At 38.7% G+C, this 26,676-nt stretch overlaps 1 protein-coding gene across 1 annotated transcript; it reads right to left on the reverse strand.

The window, feature by feature from the left end:
* Window positions 1-1,478: 1,478 nt before the first annotated feature.
* Window positions 1,479-17,133, reverse strand: GTPBP10 (GTP binding protein 10). The gene is made up of 10 exons (XM_060782289.2): window positions 17,027-17,133; window positions 13,765-13,958; window positions 13,579-13,670; window positions 12,668-12,812; window positions 9,543-9,616; window positions 8,848-8,900; window positions 6,507-6,614; window positions 5,211-5,288; window positions 4,822-4,945; window positions 1,479-1,961 (listed from the first exon to the last, which is right to left on the reverse strand). Exons 1-10 carry the CDS (start codon window positions 17,057-17,059, stop codon window positions 1,759-1,761), a joined length of 1,104 nt encoding a protein of 367 aa, XP_060638272.2. The 5' UTR covers window positions 17,060-17,133; the 3' UTR covers window positions 1,479-1,758.
* Between the last annotated feature and the right edge of the window lie 9,543 nt (window positions 17,134-26,676).

Here is a 26,676-nt window from a genome sequence, read left to right on the forward strand (position 1 = left end):
AAGTAGAGGGTCATCTCAGAAAGGCAGTTGCCTCTGGTCACCACCACTGTTTTGTTGCCTGGACGTTCAAAAAGGGAAAGAGCAGAGAAAGTTGGCAGGGTCGGCTTCTTTTAGGTAACCCCAGAACGGACTGAGATCTTGCCTTTTGCCTCTTTACGCAGGGAAGGGGATGGTTCCTTTTATGGTAAGAGTTAAGGTACAGGATCAATATTGATAAGGCAACCCAGTTATTTAGGGCTGATTTTTTATTAAAATATCTAGATTTTACATAATTACAGGATACCTCTTAGTACTACTGCTGCTTAATATCTATACAAGCAGTTCCCGAGTTAGAAACATCAGACTTACAAACAATTCGTAAGTAAGAACAGGGCTTAGACAACAAAAAGTGAGAGAAATCTTCCCCTAGGAAGGGAAATTCACTCCTGGAAGTTAACATGGGGAAAAGGGGTCTCCACTGAAGTTTTACTACCAATCCTTGTTTCCACAAAAGCCAATGACTACAGGGACAGGAAGAGAGGTGAAATTTTCTGAACAGGGGCCCAGAGAGCAAAACAAACATCACAGGGGTGTTAACCCTTCCTTATGCTATATATATTTAGCTGGAGTTATACTTAACCCCTGGTGGTGCAGCAGGTTAAATCACTGAGCTGTTGAACTTGCTGATCAAAAGGTCAGCGGTTCGAATATGGAGAGCAGGATGAGCTCCCGCTGTTAGCCCCAGCTTCTTCCAACCTAGCAGTTTGAAAACATGCAAATGTAAGTAGATCAATAGGTACCAATCTGGTGGGAAGGTAATGGTGCTCCATGCAGTCATGTCATCCACATGACCTTGGAGGAGTCTATGGACAATGCTGGCTCTTTGGTTTAGAAAAGGACATGAGCACCCTCCCCCCCAAGAGTCGGACACGACTAGACTTAATGTCAAAGGGAAACCTTTACCTTTACCTTACACTTAAAAAGGTACCTGTTCTGGCTTAAATATATATTCAATTTAAGAACAAACCTACAGAACCTATCCTGTTTGTAATTTGGGGACTGCCTGTACTGACTAGGATCAATAAGCTCATAGGAATTTTGATTAGTTTCATTACATGATCCACCCAGGAGCTGTCAAAGGGTAATAAAAATCAATTTATATGTATTTTCGTTTTTTTTTTTTTACTGCTAGTGTTGAATATCCTTACCAAATGCTGCTGGATTTGGCCTTGAGTTTGAAACATGTGGCCTAGGGACGGTGAGCTCGTCTTCTCTGGATGAAGAGGCTAGAGCAGTACTTGTTATGGATAATACTAATAATAATAATAATACTTTATTTATACCCTGGCACCAAAGACTGCCAATGTGGGGGACTTTCGATACCTGCAACTGGTGAGCCTACATTGAGCAGGGATTGGACTTGATGACCCAGGAGGTCCTTTCCATTTCTATCACGCTAAAAGCCTTAGTAAACAGATTAAAAAGAGTCTCAACACATATTTACTTTTAAAATTACATATTTATTTACATCCATGAAATGTAATCTACACGATGCTTGATTGCAAACATTACATAGCTTAAATTTCAGATATTTGGTGGTAAAAGAAATGCAAATTTTGTATTTACAAAAACTGGAGAATAATGTATACTCTTCATTTTGAAGTGGATGGTCTGAAAGAGAAAACAAACTAGGGCTTGCCGCAAACCCAGCTTCAGTCAGCGAGATGTAAGAATGAAGCTTTCAACCAGCATCCAATGGCTTTTGGGTGTAAGGAGTGGCTACATTTCTAACTGACGCAGTGCCTGAAGTTGCTGTCTCTGATAATTTTCAATCTTCTTCTCAGCTTCTTCATCTAGTACTTTTCTTACACATTCAATCAGTTCTTCCAATCCTTCACCAGAATGTACAGATATGGGAATGATATCTTTGAACTTGACGGTGAGTTCTGGAATCATATTTACGGGAAGCAAATGCATATGATCTGAAATTACATATATTTATCATTCATATTAATATATTAATATATATAGAAGGATATAATTGTATGTAAAATAATTTTAAGCAACATAAAGGAACATGCAAATGAATTGACCCTAACTCTTTAGCAATGTAATCCATTTTTAAATCCATATTTTAAGCTTGAATCCTGTGTACTAGAATAAAGTTCCACTGCACATTATGGAATGTATATATCATGCTCAGGCTATTGTTGTAAGTTTCATAACTAAAATCTCTATCTCTCTGTTCCTGTCCTTGGAGTGAATGCTTTGTCACAGAAATGTAAGCACTCATTTCTGCTGGGAAAAGAAACTAGCTGTGCATGAACATAGAGTAAAGTGAACCTGCTTTTCATTTGTTTCAGCTTTCCTTTAGGGACATTCAGAATATAATTTTACTCTAGCTAGATACATATTATTAAGCATAAGCCCAGAAAACCTCCAATCCCATAACTAACAGAGATAAAACAATTTGTTTCAGCAAAACAATACACTGTGGTTTCATTTCTTTTCACCACCTGCCGCTCTGGGGCCAGAGTGAAGAAGGGGAGCTAGGAAGACAGTTCCACCATGTCTCCTGGCTCATCAGTTGGGAGACCCTCACTCCAGCAACAATATAGTACTATCTAATACTAATATTGTGCTATGCTAATAATATAATATACTGTTTGTACATATAACTGATCATAATATTGTAATCTATATATATAAAATGCTCTGTGCATAATGAGTACCTTAAAAACTAAAGAACCAATGAACGAAATCACACCAAATTTGGCAACAAAAATCTCACAACACAAGGAGTGACCATCACTCAAAAAAATATGATTTTGTCATTTGGGAGATGTAGCTGCTGGGATTTATAGTTCACCTACAATCAAAAAGCATTCTGAACTCCATCAACGATGGAATTGAACCAAACTTGGCAGGCAGGACTCCCATGACCAACAGAAAACACCAGAAGGGTTTGGTGGGCATGGACCTTGAGTTTGGGAGTTGTAGTTCACCTACATCCAAAGAGCACTATGGACTCAAACAATGATGGATCTGACCAAACATGGCAAAAGCACTCAATACGCCCAAATATGAACACAGATGGAGTTTGGGGGAAAATAGACCTTGATATTTGGGAGTTGTAGTCACTGGGATTCACGGTTCACCTACAATCAAAGAGCATTCTGAACCCCACAAACGACAGAATTAGGGCAAACTTCCCACACAGAACCCCATGACCAACAGAAAATACTTATCGCCATCCAATCCAACTCCCTTCATCAGGGCAAAAAAACGTAATCAAAGTCCTGACAAAGAGCCATCCAGGAATAGATATAGATATAGATAGATATGATTCACACACACAGATATAGTATCATAGATTTCAAAGGGACCCTTAAAGGACAATGATATCTTGCATGTTCCACGATGGGAAAACCAGACACTCTCCACATCAACACCGACAAAGAAACAGTAAGAAATACTGTTTATCCACAAGCAGAAAGAAATTACATATATTAGAAACCAACACTTTCTCATTACTTTATTTTCCAGTTCAACAGACTGGGCCACAGCAATGCGTGGCAGGGGACAGCTAGTACAATATAATAACAATACAATATAATAATTATATATTATATATTACATGCAGTATTACTAACAATACTGCAGTTTAGTGATGTAGTACAATATAGTAATATATAATACTAATATTGTGCTATGCTAATAATATAATATATTGTATATACATAAAATATTAATAATATTATAATGTAATACAATATAATAATACAATATAAAACTGTATATCATATATTGCATATAATATTACTAATAATATTGCAGTATAGTGGTATACTACAATATAGTAATAATACTAATATTGCGCTATGCTAATAATATAATACAGGGTTAGTCAAAATGCATAGGCCAAACATACATACAATTGTATGTATGTTTGGCCTATGCATTTTGACTAACCCTGTATATTGTATGTACACATAACTTGTACGATGCTCTGAGTCCCCTTTGGAGTGAGAAGGGCAGGATATAAATGTCATAAATAAATAAATACAAATTTACACATAAAATAGTTTTTTAAAGAAATGTTTCAAAATACAATAGCTAGATTGAAACATCATTCTTCTTACAAAGTAACTAAAAAGCTCTCCTAGTGAATGTCACATTTTGGGCAGGAAACATTATAAAACAATTTCCTAATTTAATTCTTTTGAATTCAGCTTTTCTTGCTGCCTTTACTATCAGCTACACAGCTGCACAGTTTTAGAGCAGATTAACTGAGGAGAGAGATAATCTGACAAATAAAAACACAAAGTGTGCACAGTGGTGTGTGAAAAGAGAAATTATGATACTAGTGCTGCTACTATTCATACACAAACTCACACCAGTATGCCATAACTTCAAGTAGCTGTGCGTTTATGAAGGAGGGAGACTGAAATGTTAGGTATCCATATGATTTATGGTTATGCTGTGCAAGTCACTTGTACAGATCTATATGCAAATCCTCATGATGCATCAGCATCTGCATGTGTATCACGCAGGGTTCATTTGGAAACTGTACAGAAAGCATTCAACACACTGGTATAAATAATATGCGCATATGCATCAAGCATGAATACCTCCATCAATATTGTACAATGTGGCTAACATTATACATTTCCCTGGTATCTAGGCCCACTTTTCAACTCTCTCAGGTCACGTGGAGTACGTTAAGTGAAGATCATAACAATATGTTCCACATTATAAGATCTCTGCCAGATGTGGAACTTTCTACAAACACCAATTCCTCACAAGTTGCTTTGGGAATAAGAGCTCTATAAAATATCTCACCTTCAGGCTTTTGCAGTTGTTCCATAAGTTCATCCATTTTTTCTTTAGCACTGGGCAAGTCCATTTTATTAACAGCGAGCAATGCAGGCTTGCTGCAAAGTTCTTCTTTGTACAATTCCAGTTCCTTTAAAATAGATATTAGATTGCAATTGTAAAATACTGTGCTTGAAGAGTTTTACATGAGCTCTTCGTTTTGAATATCCATTTAAACACATAAACATTGCTTTCATTCAGTGTCTCAACCTGGGGTACTTTCTGACCTCAATATGAATTCCTGTATCCACATCAGTGTTTGTGGATGAAATACCTAAACATCTAGAATCATATAAAGCAGAGCTAAAATCTAAAGTACAGAAAATGGATTCATAAAAAAGGATCAGTAACCTTACCTTTGAAAGTAGCATTACAGTTTCAAAAGCTGTTCTGAATGGTGCTAAAGGTGAAAGCTGAAATCCAGATACATCAACCTGGAAAATTGATCAAATGTTTTTTCACATTATTATTTTTCACTAGCCACAAAGCCATAAAACTGGAGGGTGACAGGACATAAGAGGGGGGTAGTCACATATACATAGCAGTTTTCTGCCATGGGATGCTATCTATCCTAATAGTTCTCAAGTCACAAAAACAAATAATTTACTTGCATCATTTTCCGTGTTCCATTGCTATTTGTATACATCTATTCTACGTCCCTAGAATGGCTTCTTTTTATCTTTTGTTAGAACTGACTGGAACCACATCGTAAGTATCTACCTTCCCTTTTACTAGTTATTTAAATCATGATGAAAACATCCTTGATTTTCTAGTTCTCTAGATAATAGAATTCATTGATTTTCTAGTTCTGAAGAAAATTTTATATATGATGGGTCAGCAGCATTTATAATAAAAACAATATCCCCAAAGGTTTCTTTTAGGGACCTGTGGCATTTGCTTACTCCTGAAGAAGGAGTTTCTAAAATTCGTGAAAAATTCACACTGGAACAGGTGAATAGTGACACGTGTTAATGGAAGACACATCTCAACAGATTCTCCAGGAGGATCTGGTTCTCCTTGATCTTGCTGTAATTGTCGAACAATTTCAACAGAAAGGAAGAAACCATGAAAATGAACAAAATCTGGCTACCAGTATTTAAAAACTCTAAAATCTTAACAGTAAGTACAGAACACCACTCAAAAATAGGGGAATTCCAGACAAGAAACAATTAGGGCCAGCTAATCACCTCCCACCAAAGGATTCCCCCAGGGAGTAAGAAGCCAGACCTTGAAACTGCTAATAAAGGTGGCCAATTGGAACATTCACATCTACCTCCAACAGACAGAAGTTCTTTCTCCCACCCTGGACATTCCACAGATATATAAACCCAATTTTCCTAGTTTCCAACAGACTTCACAACCTCTGAGGATGTTTGCCATAGATGTGGGTGAAACGTCAGGAGAGAATGCTTTTGGAACGTGGCCATACAGCCCGGAAAACTCACAACAACCCAGTGATTCCGGCCATGAACACCTTCAACAATACAGTCTCACTGTATAATCACTACAAGTTAAAACATGATTTGCAACATCAGCAGTGCCATGGCCTAATGATCAGATGTCCCACGGTGCCTATCCTAAGTTACTTCATTGGAAAAGGTTTAAATTAAAAGGGTCAGCGTAAAACAGACACAGAAGCCATTTCTTCTTACCACAAAAAGTAGTTGTTTTGTTCTTTCCACATGCTTCAGGAACTTGTGTCCTCTTCCTCTATTTGCATGGGCACCTTCAATCAGTCCTGGAAGGTCAGCAACTGTGATCTGGATATTAAGGATTAAAGAAAGCAATAACATGATTTTTACATTATATTTTTATTTTTAAGTAACTTTTTATTGGGGATAATGGATCATGAACTGTTAGGATCATGGCTTAATCGGAGTAACAGGGTTTATTTGGTAATAGATGATCGTAGAGCATGTAGATATTTTTTTTCCGCTTGATGCTTTCAACAGACAATGATGCAACAAGGTAACAAGATTGTTTACTGATAACTTTATGTATTTAAAGATATAGGCACATTACTTGTCAAGGATTAAATATTTCAGTAACGTTTCAGAGAGTTTGTATCTTGAATTTATAATCTTTAACAGTTTCTTCATAAACTATGTCGCTTTATACAGCACTCTTTAGTAAGTTTACTTTCAAATAAGACACAAGCCTCAATAGTTTCTAAGTTCCTAACTTTACCTTCTGCACTCTAACAACTCATGTGCCAACAGACATTCTCTAACAGGCTCAAGGCTAAACTGTCACTGATGTCATCCTGTTTAAAACTGGACATTCTAAACTGTCACTGAGTCAGTCATGTGACCTGAAGCCCCTCCCACTGCTTTAGGTATATAGAGATAAGGAAACAGCAAATCTAATAAGACATATATTTCAGGTTATAAAATGACACATTACAAAAAAAGACAAGCATTATATAGAAGAGGCTTGGGAAGTTTGCTTCCTCCAACCCATATATTGTTACGCTTTTATTGAGGTTTCTTAGTTATTAATTTCTATTGTTTTAAAATATGTTTTTGCAACTTATTTTTTCTCAATTAAAGTTGTAGATTTATGCATAAGGCAAGATGAGCATATAACTATACTAAACACTGCATTTTAAGGCAATCTCCTAGATGTCTGCGGATATGGATATAATCTTGTTGAGAATTCTTGTGATCTGTGCAACCAGCAATTTTAAATGAAGCCATTATCAACTAATTTGCAAAATTCAAAGGGACAGACAAAGAGTCATTGATAATATTGTGCTTTATCTGTTTTGCATGCATTGATGGAGATGAAAAAAAATGTTTATCAATTTTGATTTTACACCTGCTACAAACATTGATAATTCTGTTAAGTGGTTTGTATGGGTACTTAATGGCATTTCAAAGAGTATTTTAAAGAACACACTGAGATACTCCAAGTAAAAACTAAAAGGGCAAGCCTGATTCCAGGTTATAGCACTACAATTTTTCATTTTGTAAATTCTTTTCAATGAAGATTAAAGCATCATCTGCTGGGTCTGTTATTTACAGGAAGCAGAAAAAAGCACTTTTATACACATCACATGTGTGAACTTTATTGTCGGATGCTATCAGACACCTCTTGACACAAGCCTTTTATCTAAGAGAAATACTTCCGACATTGCACTCTCCTGTTCCAGCTAAAATTTTAGCACATCAAAGTAAAACATAGGTTGTTCAGAATCAAACATTTACAACTCTTGTGACTGAACATGGTTCACAATTTCTCATTAAAACCTAGTAGTGTAGACTCTGCATTGAAGATATAATTTCCTTGCAATGGGACATGTATAAATTGTTTAAACAGAACTGAATTTAATAATTTAGAGAGATGAAGGAAATACATTTGAATAGAATCTATTACACAACCCCAAGCTTTACTAAATTCAATACTGTAATGTAATGCATTACTTAAATTAACCTGGTAGCTGAGACATACAACATGACATTATTACCTTAAAAGAAAAGAAATCCTGAAGAAGCTTATTCTTTAATGTTTCGTCTTTACTTACTCATGTACTGTGTAAGTCTACAAAATTTGACTCAGGAAAACCCACACTGACGTACCCATGAGTCAATGTAAGTACTGCACCTTAACTCTTATCACCTTCCTTGAATAGAACAGCAAAAGACAAGACTCAGCTTGTATCTACACAATAGAATTAAAGCAGTTGGACACCACTTTAACTGCCACGGATTAATCCAAAAAATCAGGGGAGTTGTAATTTGGTGAGTCACCAGCACTCTCTGACAGAGGAGGATGAAGTAAAACTATGACTCCCAGACAACAACTGTGTCAAGAGTGTGATGAATGCTGGAAAAAAACCCAAAACAATTCTACGTAACTTCTGTTACTTAGAACAGTAGATCATAAGTCTGGCAATCCAGTTTTTAAACTCATCAGCAACCAGAGTCTCTCCATGTTACCAAAGATGACATGGGTAACATCTATGACAACATTGTTAATATGAGATAGACTAACCTGTTTGTGATCAGGATATTTAACTGTTCCAAGTTCAGGTTTTATTGTGGTGACTGTGAAAAGTAGGAAAAGGTTAGCTTTGTGAAGAATTTAGCACATCTATCTGCAAATAACAATCACAACCCAATTCATATATCTAGGTCTCAATCCAATTGCCATTATCAAATGAAGTGGGCTCACTGAATCTTTCACCAAAAGATAAGTCAAGCCTTTTGTAAATTCCACAGGTGCAGTCCCGCTTTGTCTAACACAACCTCTTGAATTCTAGAAAAGTCAAAATAATATATAGAAACAGCTGCTTAAAAGACAACAAACTGCAACTGTGCTCTGAAAACCTTGCTAGTGGACAGATATGACCACAATTCAGTGAAGTTTTCTGTGCGCTGAATTGGCATGCTTTAGACCAGTGGTTCTCAACCTGGGGTCCCCAGATGTTTTTAGCCTTCAAACTGGCTGGGATTTCTGGGGGTTGTAGGCCAAAAACATCTGGGGACCCCAGGTTGAGAACCACTGCTTTAGACCATACTGAACATACAAACTCTTCATATTACTCCCATCCCATGGCAATAGGCTATGGATATGTTGGGGATTAATTATCTACATTTTATTTGTGTCACTTCCAAAATGGAAACACAAGATCCAGAATCATGTGAAATCAAGGTGCTGCTATTAACACATAGATAATACTTACTTACAAGGGTATGCTGCAATCTCAGGAGTTGCATGTGAAATTTTAGTTAGCAGAGAGGACTTTCCTGCATTTGGAAATCTGAAATAAAATTGAAAGTATTATATCAGGCCATTTACATATAGCAGAGCAATGAAGCCCTTTCCTTGTCTGTTTATAAAACTGTATTTCATTTGTGAATATTGCTTTGATTGACAACAATACAGGTCTCTTAAGTCTACTACTATGAAGAAGATGACAAGTTTGTAATTTCCTTTGATTGTTTAAAATATTTTTACAACATCATTAGTGTTATAAATAAAATTACATATTTTATAATGATACATCTTTTGAAATAAATCATATCCAGATACTATTGCTGCAAATTAACCTTGTCAGCATTTCTGATAATATTTCAACAGAAATCTTACATCAGGGGACAATGCCTATATATATATACACACACACACACACACACACATACTGTAACTAAATATTGTAAATAAATATTTCTGTTCTAGTAAAGTTAAAGGTTTCCCCTGACATTAAGTCTAGTCAACTCCAACTCGGGGGGGGGGGGGGGGTGCTCTAGTCCATTTCTAACCCGATGAGCCAGCATTGTCCGTAGACGTCTCCAATGTCATGTGGCTGGCATGACTGCATGGAGCACCATTACCTTCCTGCCGAAGTTGTACCTCTTGATCTACCCACATTTGCAAGTTTTTGAACTGCTAGGTAAAGACCTGGCTGTTTGAACAGGCATTCGACTAAGCAGTGTGATTGATTGACTGACTATTGGAACACGGAATATCGGATAACGTGTTTGGATTCTGATTTCATTGATGAGACCTGATGGATTTGTTATATTGATGTAGTGATGTATTGATACTGATGTTTAATGATTTGTGATGCTATTGCTTTTAAATGCTTAATAATTTTTTTATTGTGTATACCTAAATTGTTGTAAACCGTTCTGAGTCGCCTAAGGGCTGAGAAGAGCGGTATACAAATAAAGTAAGTAAATAAATAAATAAATAAATAGGTTGGCAAAAGCTGGGGCTAACAATGGGAGCTCACCCCATCCTGTGGACTGCAATTTCTGCAGTAGTTTAAACCGCTGCACCACCACAGCCCCTTACATAACTATAAAATGGCTCTGTGTTGTATTGTTACTGCTGTGCCTTATTGGACTAGCTTGTATTTCACAAAAATTGTTTCCCATTACTTTTCCATCTACTTCTCTACAGAGATCGTTGTTGAATGATGACTTACTTCTTGATTAATCTTGGCGAGTTGATACAAATGTGTGTTAGAGCCATCAAATAACAAAAATATTGGCTTCGTTTCCTGTCAAGTGCTACCCATAACACACCTAAATAATTCACTCTAAAATTGCTGAACTGATCTGGGTAGGAATGTCTTAAATGCTGAGCTATTTGCATGATCAAAATGTGCTCCTCTTGCATTGAAGAAAACGGGCAAGATCTGACAGTGTATTTCATTATCCAATGTCAGCAGAACTGGGAAAGTCATGCCACAGCCCCTCTACAAAGCATTAGAAATCTTTCAGAAAGTATCAACCTTCTAGCGTTATTTTATCTGACTTCTTGAAAAATAGTCATTCAACAATATAGAACAGTGCAGAACTGTCCAAAGAACTTTGAAAAGAATCTTACCATGGGATATGGGAAGAGAGAATAAAGGAGATTGTTACAGCTTAGGCTTGCCTAATATAGTGGTTAGTTTGGACGAGGGCAAACAAATAATTAAAATAGGAAATTTGTTTAACTGGGGCCCAAACACATCATTATTACTGCTCATTTAAAAATACTGATTCTTCCTATGTTGTGGTTAAACAACAAGGGAAATTTACTAATGAATGCTCAATGATTTCTGGAAATATCACTTCTATGCACCTGTCACACCTCTTCTTAGAACTAGATTTGGATTTTACTTAGATAGAATATCCCACAGCTTACATTTAATAGAAGGAAACCATTTTGAAGAAATATATAGCTATATAAAAAGACAAATTGTCATTTTTTTCAACCTAGTTTTTAACATAACCATTAAAAACAAATAAAATTAATGAATAAAAAAAGTTCCATATGACACGTTGAAAAAATCTTACCACATAAAGGACTAATAAAGGGTTTGTGGGAGAAGTTTTGGAATAATAATGGAAGCAAGATAACCCCAAAAGGGGCATTTTAAAAATTATTGTACTTGAACAGGAATAATTTTAAAATGCCTGAGCCAGATGCAGTCACTTTGAAATATATGCACTGTTGTTGTTTCAATGCAGCTAAGTGTAATCTTGTGCCTTCCATCTTTTATAAAGATAGAATGGCTTATGTGATATCTAACAAAAAAAACACTTATCTACAGAGATGCAAAAGCCAACTCAGACTGAGATCAAAGCATAAGCTTTCAAAGACTGACTCAACAATTCAGATGAACAAAACAAATATATGTCCAGTCACCATAATTTCTTTCCTTTTTCATTTTGAAAACAACTTTGAAATTTGATGAGGAAGAGAAGGCAATAACACTTCTTTATTCTGACAACAACTTTGAAATCTGATGTAGAATCAGTAGGAAGAGGGGACAAAAACACTGCTTTGGATATCCATTACTTCCATATTAAGTAAAGGTTTCCCCTGACATAAAGTCTAGTCATGTCCGACTCTGGGGGGTGGTGCTCATCTCCATTTCTAGGCTGAAGAACCAGCATTGTCCGTATACACCTCCAAGGTTTTGTGGCCAGCATGACTGCATAGAGTGCTGTTACCTTCCCGCAGAAGCAGTACCTATTGATGTACTCACATTTCAATATTCTCAAACTGCTAGGTTGGCAGAAGCTGGGACTAACAGTGGGAGCTCACCCCACTCCCTGGATTCGAACCACCGACCTTTTGGTCAGCAAGTTCATCAATTCAGTGCTGCACCACCAGGGGCATTATAGTTGCATTCAAACTATTAGTTTGATATTGTGAAAATTGTAACAAGAATTGAAGTTCTCAGGTTCGACCATTCAAAAGCTACCAAAACATGCAGTGACAACTAATAACATCAAGAAGTAGTATTTTCACTTCAATATACAAGTGTGATTATTGAGACTCCAGAATACAATATTCAGGATCTAAAACTCACCCAACTAAGCCAACATCTGCTATCAGTTTTAGATCAAGATGAATCATGTGTGCTTGGCCTTTGGAAGGGAGGAAATTTGTTACAAGGCATCCACCAATACCTCCACGTGCCACTAATAGCCTCTCTCCTGGTTTGTTAAGTTCACCTAAAAATCAAGATTGTACTTTAATAATGGCTTTTTGCAAATGTTTTTAGAAATATATTTCTTCCTACTATACAGGCACTTCTTCCACCTTTTATACTGCTTAGGCATTATATATGTTTAGAAAGCATCAACAGACACCAAGAAATGCACAATCTTGCTACCAAACATATTACAATGTTTGCTTCCCACGAAGCTAACCAATTAGCTGCAAAATAAAAATATAAGTTTTAAAACAATATGGGAAATCATGTAGCTTCCAAAGTGTTTATGAAAATAATATTCATATCAAAATGGATATAATCCATTCAAAGATGGACCCCACGGAACAGTCCAACTCATTTCCATGAAAACATGCACAGTGCACAAGTGCACATGCGTCAATTTAGACAAATAGAGTATAGTCTGTTAATCAACATATTAGACTGCTTCTGAGAAGAATCTATTAACTGTTCCTCATCATCTGCAATAAATACACATGTCAGCAACAGCTGCAGGAAACCCTTGCAATGCCTGTCAACATGTACCTCTGTGATGTCATAAGTCAGTGGAAGGCATTCTCCATCAAAGCCAGTATTTACAACCCGAGAAACTGAAATTAAATCCTCAAGATGGGGAGGAGGGAAGTTTCATACAAGAACGAATCATAACAAAAAAACAAAATGTATCCAGGTTGAGTATGTGTGTAACAAATTATTTTTAGGCACACATCTGCCAAACTTTCTGATCAATTACAATAACATAATGTAAAAATCCAAAATACCCTTACCAAATGTGTTCCCATCATCTGTCATGACTGATATCCCCGGAGGCACATTTACCTCGCAATCTTTTCCAGTAGCACCTTTCAGTGCAGCAATGCTTGAGGGATAAAATAAAATAAAAGTCACAACACTACTTTCTAGGAAAAGGAACAATTTGACCACACTAATTTTCATTCAGAAAAAATACACACCTGCTGTTGGCTCCTGTTTCTGCAATAAACCGTTTGTTTGGATATCGGTCTTTAATTCTCTTCAATGTCATTTTTTCATTAGCCACCAGCCAGACATCACCACCTTTTCCTCCTTCTCCACCTAATCGAGGATAACCCATTCCACCAGTTCCTCCTTTCACGTAGATTCTAAGATCATCCATAAATCTGCCATACTGTTAAAAGGACACATTAGGTTTAGGAATGAAAAACTACACCTCCACCCCTTTAATGTGACTGAGCACCAGCAATGTTTTTTTCCCCACCCTCAAGTGGATCTCTTTTTAACTCTGAGCAAATTGGAGTAATATGTTTTCTTTTCTTATCAACTTTAAAAGTAAAACAGAGTATAGTATGCCCTTCCTATCCACAGGTTCTGCATTCACAGGATTTAAGGAACTACAACTAGAAAATATTTGGAAAAATATTCAAAAAACCAAACTTTTTGGTGCCTACACCAATAGGTAGGCACGCCCTGCTGTAGCCTCCAACCACTTCACAAATCCTCAGGCTCCCTCCAGCACTAGTTTGAGTTATTCACGATTTTATATACCATTGCATATGAAGAATACCACTTAACGGTATATATAACGGGGCTTGAACATTCACAGATTTTGGTATCCATAGGGGTCCTGGAACAAAACCTCAGTGGATACCAAGAGTTTACTGTAATATCAGTTAAAAGGCTCTTTTACAATATAATGCTATAATTCTAAAACTATTTTTAAGTCACTTCAGCAAATTATGCCCTACTTTAAAAAAATTCTGAAGGGCCCATGTGAAGATCAAATAAACAGTTACGAACAACACCAAAAAAGAAAGGAATAGACATAAAGAAAACAACTGGCAGAACTGGAGCGATATTGTTAGCACCCCTGTTTCATTAGATCAGCTGGAAAGATCCTTTTTACTTGTTAAAAAGGTTTAAAGGCATACAGATTCAGTAAGAGTATTAAAAAATGGGAAAATTATTCTAATAATGTTGCTCCTACCCTTTTGGCTCTAACATCCAATTAGAGAGGACATCTATAGCAAAATCTCTTCAGAAGATTTTGTTTCTGTTTTGATCAGGCCATATCTGAAATACTTCTTCCAGTCTTACACACTACAGTTCATGGATACATACAAGCTGGAATAGATCTGGAGGATGGTAGCCAAGATCTGCAACTAAAACCTATGAAGATCAACTTGGGGAGCTGGGTATATTTAGTACAGAGAAGAGAAGAGTGAGAGGGAATGTGATAGCCAAATTTAAATATCTGAAGGGATGTCATGTGGAAGATGAAAGAATTTTGTTTTCTACTGCTCCAGAAACTAGAATACAAACCAATGGATCAAATTTAAAATAAAAAGGGAGCCCATCTATACATTAGGTGGAAAAATCCCTATTTACTATATGAGTTCTTTAACAGTGGAATAGACTACTTAAAAGTCTGATAATTCTCTTTATTTGGAATTTTAGAACAGAGGGATGACCATCTTTCCAGGATGCTTTAGTTGTGTGTTCATACATAGCAGAGGGTTGGACTAAATCAGTGGTTCTCAACCTGTGGATCCCCAGATGTTTTGGCCTTCAACTCCCAGAAATCCTAATAGCTGGTAAATTGGCTGGTATTGTACACTGTTTAATTTCATTATATGATTTGTTTGGTTGCACATAGGGATAATAAACATTTTGTGAATAATAAAATTAATAACACTTTATTTGAGATAAATGCCTAACACTGAGTCCAGGATATGGACTCAAACCATATAGGGCTTTAAAGGTCAAAACCATCACCTTGTACCTTGTCTGAAAACTAACTGACAGCCAGTAGAGTGACTTAGGGTAGGTGTAATATGCTCACTCCTATATGTTCCCACAACCAATCTGTCTGCCATATTTTGAACCAGTTGGGAGTTTCTGAACTTGGCACAAGGGTAGCCCAATGTAAAGCACATTGCAAAAGTTCAACCTTGAAGTTATCAGTGCGTGCACAACCATCTTAAGGTCCTCCAAATCCAGGAAGGGGCGCGGCCGGCATATAAGCCAAAGTTGATAGTAAGCACTCCTGACCATCACATCTACCTGGGCTGACATTTGGAGAGATGGAGCCAGGATCACTCCCAAGCTGCATTATACTGCAACATAGATGGGGGCCCCTTAAAACCATTATTTTGGGAGGAAACACTATGCAACGCCTGCTAAGTTTCTTGTTTGTTTTGTTATTAGTTACAATGCCACTAAATGTTATATTGTTTATAACTTTGTGTATTTCTTTTTAAAAGGAAGGCATTGCCCTTGCCAAATTAGGACTGTTGGGAGTTAACAGACAAAGCTTTTAAAATTTCAAATGACATTTTATTTTAAATAAATAAATGAAATAATAGAAAAGCAAAAAAAGAAAACATAGTTAACGAAAAAAGAGAAAAAGAAGTTATAAAACATATATCTGCATATAAAAGGTCCAGGTAACTAAACAAAATACCTCATGTAGTGTTTCTAGTCATTCAACCCTAATATCAAAACCTACAGTTAGGACATTTTCCATTTTTAATGCAAAACAAAAAGGAGGAAAGCATGGTCTCCCATTACTTTTTTTAAAAAATCAAAAAAATTTTTTGATACAACTTGTTCACTGCTAAATTTCACAACTTGTGGGTCCCCAGATGTTTTGGCCTTCAACTCCTAGAAATCCTAACAGCTGGGATTTCTGGGAGTTGTAGGCCAAAACACCTGTGGACCCATAGGTTGAGAACCACTTAAATCATTTCTCAACCTGGGGGTTGGGACCCCTAGGGGGGGTTGGGACTCTTGGGGGATGTTGCAAAAGACAATCAGAAAACACAGTATTTTCTGTTAGTTATGGGGGTTCTGTGTGGGAAGTTTCACCCAATTCTATTGTTGGGGTTCAGAATGCTCTTTGATTGTAGGTGAACTATAAATCCCAGCAACTACAACTCCCAAATCACATAATCAATTTCCCCCACAACCCCACCAGGATTCAAATTTAGGTGTATCGGGTGTTTGTGCCAAATTTGGTCCAGTGAATGAAAATACATCCTGCATCTCAGATATTGACATTACAATTCATAACAGTAGTAAAAGTACAGTTATGAAGTAGCAACGAAAATAACTGTATGGTTGGGGGTCACCACAACATGAGGAACTGTATTAAGGGGTCGCAGATTAGGAAGACTGAGAAACACTGACTTAAATGAAGCCCAGGCAGAGGGGGAAAGAGCAGCTGAGGGTCGTACTAACCTTCCTCAGTAAGGCTCGTGTGGCCCAGACCATGCTTAGCACAAAGCACCAGCAAGGCTGCTCTTGCGCTTGAGGAGAGGAAAGAAAGTGGCGCAGGGCAGTGACGTCACGCCCCGCCCATCCCGGAAGTGGGCTGGAGAACATTGGAGGAGGAGGAGGAGGAGGGGCGGAGGGGCGAAGCAGCCTCCGAGGAGAGAACGTTCTGTGCGTCAGCGACGGGCGGAAATGGGCGTTCCTTAGCAACGGGGGGGGCTGACTCTGCTTAGACGTCACGACGCACTTCAGAGGAGTAGCTTGCTTCCCTGGGTCTGGCCGCTTTGCCCTGATGTTTGACCTGTTTTATTGACTATTCTGTTCTGTTCTAAAGCCTTTGACTGTGTGGATCAAAATAAATTGTGGCAAGTTCTTGGTGGGATGGGCACACCAAATCACCTTATGTCTCCCCTGAGGAATCTGTATAAGGACCAAGTAGCAACAGTCAGAACTGACTATGGAACAACAGACTGGTTCAAGATTGGGAAAGGCGTACGGCAGGGTTGTATACTCTTCCCCCAACCTATTCAGCTTATATGCAGAACACATCATGTGATGTGTGGGGCTTGAGGAATGCAAGGCTGGGGTGATAATTGCTGGAAGAAACGTTAACTTTAGATATTCAGATGACACCACTTTGATGGCTGAAAGCGAGGAGAAGCTGAGGAACCTTCTAATCAAGGTGAAAGAAGAAAGCGAAAAGCTGGCTTGCAGTTAAACATAAAAAACCAAGATTATGGCAACAAGAAAGATTGACAACTGGGAGAAAACATTGAGGCTGTGACAGACTTTGTATTTCTAGGTGCAAAGATTACTGCAGACGCAGACTGCAGCCAGGAAATCAGAAGACACTTACTTCTTGGGAGGAGAGCAATGACCAGTCTCGATAAGATAGTGAAGCATAGAGACATCACACTGGCATAGTCAAAGCCATGGTCTTCCCTGTAGTAACCTACGGATGTGAAAGCTGGACCATAGGGAAGGCTGAGTGAAGAACGATAGATGCTTTTGAACTGTGGTGCTGGAGGAAAGTTCTGAGAGTGCCTTGGACTGCGAGAAGATCCAACAAGTTCAGGAAATAAAGCCCGACTGCTCACTGGAGGGAAAGCAAGAGAGGGTGCAAATCCATTGTCAAATGAATGCCAGTTTGGCACCACTTCAACTGCCTTGGCCCCGTGCCATGGAATCTTGGGATGTGTAGTTTCACAAGGTCACAAGAACTCTGCTAAAAAAAGTCCTGGTACCTTCCAAAATAAATAAATAAAGCCTGACTGCTCATTGGAGGGAAGGATAGTAGAGGCAAAGATGAAGTACTTTGGCCACAGAATGAGAAGAAAGGAAAGCTTAGAGAAGACAATGATGCTGGGGAAAATGGAAGGAAAAAGGAAGTGGGGCCGACCAAGGGCAAGATAGATGGATGGCATCCTTGAAGTGACTGGATTGACCTTGAAGGAGCTGGGGGTGGTAACGACTGACAGGGAGCTCTGGCGTGGACTGGTCCATGAAGTCACGAAGAGTCGGAAACGACTGAACGAGTGAACAACAGCCAAAGCAAGAGAGGGTGCAAATCCACTGTCGAATGAATGCCAGTTTGGCACCACTTCAACTGCCTTGGCTCAGTGCCATGGAATCTTGGGATGTGTAGTTTCACAAGGTCACAAGAACTCTGCTAAAAAAAGTCCTGGTACCTTCCAAAATAAATAAATAAAGCCCGACTGCTCATTGGAGGGAAGGATAGTAGAGGCAAAGATGAAGTACTTTGGCCACATAATGAGAAGAAAGGAAAGCTTAGAGAAGACAATGATGCTGGGGAAAATGGAAGGAAAAAGGAAGTGGGGCCGACCAAGGGCAAGATAGATGGATGGCATCCTTGAAGTGACTGGATTGACCTTGAAGGAGCTGGGGGTGGTAACGACTGACAGGGAGCTCTGGCGTGGACTGGTCCATGAAGTCACGAAGAGTCGGAAACGACTGAACGAGTGAACAACAGCCAAAGCAAGAGAAGGTGCAAATCCACTGTCGAATGAATGCCAGTTTGGCACCACTTCAACTGCCTTGGCTCAGTGCCATGGAATCTTGGGATGTGTAGTTTCACAAGGTCACAAGAACTCTGCTAAAAAAAGTCCTGGTACCTTCCAAAATAAATAAATAAAGCCCGACTGCTCATTGGAGGGAAGGATAGTAGAGGCAAAGATGAAGTACTTTGGCCACATAATGAGAAGAAAGGAAAGCTTAGAGAAGACAATGATGCTGGGGAAAATGGAAGGAAAAAGGAAGTGGGGCCGACCAAGGGCAAGATAGATGGATGGCATCCTTGAAGTGACTGGATTGACTTTGAAGGAGCTGGGGTGGTAACGACTGACAGGGAGCTCTGGCGTGGACTGGTCCATGAAATCACGAAGAGTCGGAAATGACTGAATGAGTGAACAACAGCCAAAGCAAGAGAAGGTGCAAATCCACTGTCGAATGAATGCCAGTTTGGCACCACTTCAACCGCCTTGGCCCCGTGCCATGGAATCTTGGGATGTGTAGTTTCACAAGGTCACAAGAACTTTGCTTTAAAAAAGTCCTGGTACTTTCCAAAATAAATAAATAAAGCCCGACTGCTCATTGGAGGGAAGGATATTAGAGGCCAAGATGAAGTATTTTGGCCACATCATGAGAAGACAGGAAAGCTTAGGGAAGACAATGATGCTGGGGAAAATGGAAGGAAAAAGGAAGAGGGGCCGACCAAGGGCAAGTTGGATAGATGGCATCCTTGAAGTGACTGGCTTGACTTTGAAGGAGCTGGGGGTGGTGATGGCTGACAGGGAACTCTGGCATGGGCTGGTCCATGAGGTCACGAAGAGTTGAAAACAACTGAACGAATGAACAACAACAACCTTACAAATGACCCCCGCCATGATTTCATAGTATTGAGTGATGGCTGTTAAAAGGGTGTCAACGTGCATTCATACAAAGATATACCAAGATAATCTGAACACCAAGATATGCTGGTGTCAAAGCAGGAATAACAGAATCCTTAAATTGGAAGAGACCTCGTGGGCCATCCAGTCCAACCCCCTGCCCAGAAGCACCCCTATATTACAAAGTTGGCATCAAACTGCATTAATTCCACATACAGTGTAAATTAAGTTTTTGTGTTTCTTGTTACTTCTAAGTTTTCTTTATTTTACCTACAAATTACAGTATTTTGTTGTCTGGAGACCTGAGTGTTGTTTTGAGTGGGATTGCAGAGTATCAGCCTTGGAATTCAGTACTGATTTATTGCTTGATTGAACTTTGTTTTTCATTAAACTAGACCAGGTATTACACCAACGGCGCTCCATGCAGTCATGCTGGCCACATGACCTTGGAGGCGTCTATGGACAACGCCAGCTCTTTGGATAAGAAATGGAGATGAGCACCAACCCCCAGAATTCGAAGCTATCCTGGGTCAGAGTGAGCTCTTGACTATTAATAGTCTAGCTTGCTGTTGACCTATGCAGCCCAAAAGACAGTTGCATCTGTCAAGTAGGAAATTTAGGTACCACTTAAATGCGGGGAGACTAATTTAACTAATTTACAACACCATAAAACCTTTCAGCAGCTTGCGTAAGAATGAGGAAGTACTCCATCAAGGATTCAGTGTCACAAGTGGACAGTGAAGCAGCAGCTCCCTCTGTGGCCAGAATCGAGCATGCCCTCATGAAGCTGGAAAGCTAGAATGCTAAATTGCCTCTGTGTCTGTCTATATATGTTGTATGTCTAATGGCACTGAATGTTTGCCATGTATATGTGCACTGTAATCCACCCTGAATCCCCTGCGGGGTGAGAAGGCGGAATATAAATACTGTAAATAGATAGATAGATAGATAGATAGATAGATAGATAGTGGCATGGGTGCCTGGCCCCTGGGCAGTGCTCCGGCTTTCCCATCTCTATGGGATGACCCTCAACTTATCCATGGAACATATCACAATTCATAACTGTGCCCCCAAACCTGCCTTCAACTTTCACATGATGCCAGTTTGTACAAGAGTATACATAATATTTTTCTAGCTATTTAGCAATTATTAATTGACCTCATAAATCAAAAAGCCCTCAGACTAGCTTACAGAAAGGACACACATAAACATGAACTTCTATTGTGATGCTGAAATGAAAAAAAAAATCCCACACCTTTCAGAAACAACAATTTTTTATCTTACCCACAGCAGGTTGCTTCAGAAGTAAATGAAAGGAGATGCATTTCACAGAAGGTCCATCCCGTAGAGAAAATGATGTGATCAAAGACAAGAAACATCTGCATATCAAGTTACCACTTGATGGAGTAAAACAAATCTATAAGGACTGGAAGTTAAATAGAAGCAGATAGATTGAAGAACAGCAGACATCTCACTCTGAACCAGAGAAAGAAGCTCACTTGCCAGATAATTAATAAAGCTCTTGGGCCTTATTAAGTTACAAACCTCAGGGTATTGTCATGGTAGTTAATGTTGAATACAGCACTATAATAGTGCAAGTAAATTACATACCATACTATTATAACAGTGTAAGCAAATAAAGTAAGTAAATTGCATCAGTAATGTTGCTTTCCTCATCAGTCTTGTGGAGATCTGCTTCAAATTGTGTTTAGGATTTTTACACTGCATTTGTCAGCTACAGAGAAGTGTTAGAAAGTACTGACGTTCCTGGTAGTTTCTATATGTTGAGGTAGGCAACTGTTAGTGCATCTGTACTGTTGAGTAAATTTTCATGGTTTCTTCCTTTCTGTTGAAATGCAAAGATACAGAATGGAGGGCAATGCCTGGCTCGAGAGCAGTACATGTGAATAAGATCTTGGAGTCCTCGTGGACAATGAGTTAGACATGAGCCAGCAATGTGATGCGGCGGCAAAAAAAGCCAATGGGATTTTGGCCTGCATCAATAGGAGCATAGTGTCTAGATCTAGGGAAGTAATGCTACCCCTCTATTCTGCTTTGGTTAGACCACACCTGGAATATTGTGTCCAATTCTGAGCACCACAATTCAAGAGAGATATTGACAAGCTGGAATGTGTCCAGAGGAGGGCGACTAAAATGATCAAGGATCTGGAGAACAAGCCCTATGAGGAGCAGCTAAAGGAGCTGGGCATGTTTAGCCTGAAGAAGAGAAGGCTGAGAGGAGATATGAAAGCCATGTATAAATATGTGAGAGGAAGCCACAGGGAGGAGTGAGCAAGCTTATTTTCTGCTTCCCTGGAGACTAGGACGCGAAACAATGGCTTCAAACTACAAGAAAGGAGATTCCATCTGAACATGAGGAAGAACTTCCTGACTGTGAGAGCCGTTCAGCAGTGGAACTCTCTGCCCCGGAGTGTGGTGGAGGCTCCTTCTTTGGAAGCTTTTAAACAGAGGCTGGATGGCCAGCTGTCAGGGGTGATTTGAATGCAATATTCCTGCTTCTTGGCAGGGGGTTGGACGGGATGGCCCATGAGGTCTCTTCCAACTCTTTGATTCTATGATTCTATGAAATGCAGTCTGAAACGACTTTAATTGCCACTCATCAAAGCAGTGGAATCTTGGAATTTGTAGTTTGGTGAGGCATCTGCATTCTTTCCAGAGAAGGCTAAAGCCCTTATAAAACTACAACACCCAGCATTCTATTGAGTCACTGCAGTTCAAGTGGTGCTAAATCGCATTAATTTTACGGTGTAGCTACACCCTGGGTCCCTCTTGGCTTATGTCTTCTTATTACCTCTAGCCAGGCTAGCCAATGACAATGTATGATGGGACATGTGGTCCAAAATGCATGGAAAGCCACAGTTGCCCAAAATAGCCTACATTATATCCGCTCAGAGGTAACACAAAACGAATTAGCCAATGAGTGTCTTTAAAGGAATATTGGCATACAGAAATAATGACTTTTACATAGTACATCACCCTTTTCCAGCTTTATATAGCACATCACTCTTTTCAGCTTTAAAGGATTATGGAGCAAATGTTTCTGTGTTTTATGGCTGTAATAGAGAGTTGTTTGCATGTATAATGTCTCCAATGACAGTCTATTTAAGCAGTTTAGGGATTGCAAGTGGCAATTGCATGTCTCATGCTGATTTTTGGACCTCTTAACTATCTGGAGAGCACTATGATGGCCTTACATTGAGTCAAACCAATCAGGTCCAGTTTCTTTCCCTGCTGTTTGTTTAGACAAAACAGCCAGTTTATGTCCTTCACACGCAGAAGGAAGCGATTCCTTCACTGGTAATGCTGTAATGGTGGGTAATGAGGCAGCACTAAGAACTATTAGCTTCATTCTGATAGCCTGATCCTAACCTATGATAAAGGAAATCGAACTGATTTGAAAATGGCAACTTTTCAGTGATACTTAAGTATTGAGAGTACAGCCAGAGATAGACATGCTATTAGTACATAGGATGGCAATGTATATCATAAAGAGGGGGGGAGAACAAAAAAGATAAAATGTAGAAAGACCCCCCCCCCCCCCAGATGTGTCTATACCAATTTATATTTATAAGTGTATATTTATAAATAATTATCAGAATTTATATAATGCAACCCACCATGGTACAGAAGACTCTTACATCTTGATCTAGGACCGGGTTGTGGAGCAGCTGGTTGGGAGTCAGTTGCATTAAAATCACTGTTGACCGAAAGGTCGTGAGTTCAAAGCCAGCTCCGATTGAGGTAAGCTCCTGATCATTTGTCTAGTTTGCTGTTGACCTTTGCAGCCCAAAAGACAGTTGCATCTGTCCAGTAGGAAATTTAGGTACCGCTTATGCGGGGAGGCTCATTTTATTAATTTATGACACCATAAAACTCTCCAGCAGTGTGAAAAGAATGAGGAAGTACTCCATCAGTGTCACAAGTGGACGGTGAAGCAACAGCTCCCCAGGTGGCCAGAATTCAAACTATGATCTCATTAATCTGGAAAATTAAATAGCCTCTGTGTGTCTATCTATGTTTCTTGTGTGCCTATGGCATTGAATGTTTGCCATGTTTATGTGCATTGTGATCTGCCCTGAGTCCCCTGCGTGGTGAGAAGGACGGAATATAAATACTGTAAATAAATAAAATAAATAAATGTGCCTGCTCAGATGTGTAATGCCTGCCTGATGCTCAGGTATTAAATGTTGTTGGGCAGTTTGAAGGGCTTGGTGGCTCTCTTTTTTATATAGGTCTCTAGTTGTAGTCTGGGCTTGAACTGTAGTCCTCCAAAGATAGGATTTATTATTCATTTATTGCATTTCTATCCCACTTTTCTCACCCCTGGGGGGACTCAAAGTGGTGTACAACATAATAAAGGGCAAAAATTCAATGCCTCACACCCATATAAAAGCAAAACATTACATATCTAAAAAACAAAAAAAAAAAAGATTGCAAGATTTAAAAAAAATACAAAAAATGAATATATTTTAATAAAAGTTACATGGATTGCAGCATATGTATTTCATTATTTTTCCACATAATCACCATTCAGTTCAATATATTTTGTCATACGTGGGATTAGTTTTTTGATGCCTGTGTCATAGAAGTCTCCCGCTACCTTTTCCAGCCATGTCATCAGTCACAATGGACAGCCATCCATTTCTTTCTTCATTGTGAATTTCCATCCTTCTGCGATTGAAATTCCGAACCCATTTTGCCACAAGCTGTCTTGACATTACACCCTCTCCATAAACCGAAACGATCTCGTGATGAATTGCAGCAGCGTTCATGCCCTTAGCATTTAGGTGGCACAGTACAGCACGAACTTCGCACTTGGAGGGAAATGGAATGAGGACGCTTCACCACAATGCCAGTTGATGAGTTACTGACAACTGGCACTGCTCATTCGCTTCCGCTAGTTTGCTGCTACACGGCAGTGATAGCAACTTCCCCCACAAAAATTCCCTATGAGAGCTATGTGCCTTGTAACCTTACTTTCTGGACAACCCTCGTCTATGCGCTTTTGATCAATTACACTGGACCCTAACCTAGAAAAGTCTCAAAAGGCATCTTTGCATTGTTTTACCTATAAAAAATTAATGTAACTGCAATTATTTATACTATCTTTTTGGCACCCATGAGCTTGTGGGTCCCGTCCCCCCCTTTTTTATCTTTGTAATTATTTTCCAAAATAAATATTTATCTTAAGATCAAGAAAGGCCTGATTATAGCCAGCTTGGTTTTAAAACTGCACCTTTTGAGAGGTTGTGGCAACAGAAACAGTAATTTGAAATATAGATTTGTCCTTAGGAAGGGAGGAAACATGTAAAATTGGTAGAAATGCATTTAAAATCCATGACTCTTTCCTGTTTGTTTGTAAGCCTAACGGCTTAGATAGCTTGGAGATAACGTTTTATAAGTATCTAAATCAATGTTATTGAATCCCTTTCTCCCTTTGAAGTACTGAAATGGAGGAAATACGTATTGGTTTGGGAGTAGTTTTGCTTCCTACAGTACAGCGATGGCTCATTTGGTTCTCTCTGAGAGATGCTCAGTGACATTTCTTTGACCATAAATATGCCCTTTTCCTGCCTTGTCCCCTTCCTCTTCTACAATAATGATGCCATTATTGTGGCTTTGGGAACATTACATTCAGTTTCTTGTAAGACCCAAATGTGGTGGTTACTCAAGCAAAGAAATTTGACTCATGTATGAAGAGCCAGTCTAAAATTTGTTTTCGAAACCCCTCCATCTGTTAAGAACAGCGTTATAAAATGCAGGAAGCAGATCTCTGTTTCACTGTTAATTGTCCATATAAAGCGTGTGTAATGAAAACCCAATGAAGCAGAAATTACATTTTATTTAGAGGGTATTCATCAAGTGCTTCCAAATCATGACCGTGCCTTTGGGTAAAAAGTAGAATGAAATAATATTTTAGAAATGATATTCACATCTGCATTGAATCAGTGAAATTAGCCAGTATATAGTCACTTGCTGAATTAAATATATATATTGTTCACAATGAATAATTGTATGTGCTACTTACATTTCTATGAATGTTGGATCATGCTTCACAGTGGTTGACAGATGTACTAATTTTTAAAATAGCACTCCTCTGCATTAATTACTTTCCAATAAGCTTTAATGTCATGAGTCAAAGTGTCCTCAAATACATACATTTGAAAATGGCAGTGGATTTTTTAGAATCATAGAATCATAGAGTTGCTATTGTTGTTGGTTTCGATGCTTGTGTTATTTTGTTATAATTGTTGTTTTATGTGATTTTAAAGTGATGTTACGTATTTTAATGTGCTATGTTTTAAACTCGTGTTGGCTGGGCTTGGTCCATGTAAGATGCCCTGAGTCATTGCAGTAATCTATACAGGATGTAACTAGTGCATGGACCACTGTGGCCACGTCAGAATTCCCAAAATATGGGCACAGCTGACACTCAAGTTTTAATTGTGCAAAAGCTCCCCTGGCCACCGCCGAGACCTGGGGTTCCAGGCTCAGTGATGAGTCCAGGATCACCCCCAAACTGCAAACTTTTCCTGCATCCCATAAGGGGGTTGAGCTGGATGGCTCCTGGGGTTGCTCTTATTACTATTACTATTGTTGATGTTTTAAAATAATTTTTATTAACTTTTCATATATACAAAGATAAAATCACGAATATTGTATTAGAGTGCTAAATAGAGGGTTAAGGGG

This window comes from Anolis sagrei, chromosome 6, assembly GCF_037176765.1.
Source record: "Anolis sagrei isolate rAnoSag1 chromosome 6, rAnoSag1.mat, whole genome shotgun sequence".
Lineage (NCBI taxonomy): Eukaryota > Metazoa > Chordata > Lepidosauria > Squamata > Dactyloidae > Anolis > Anolis sagrei.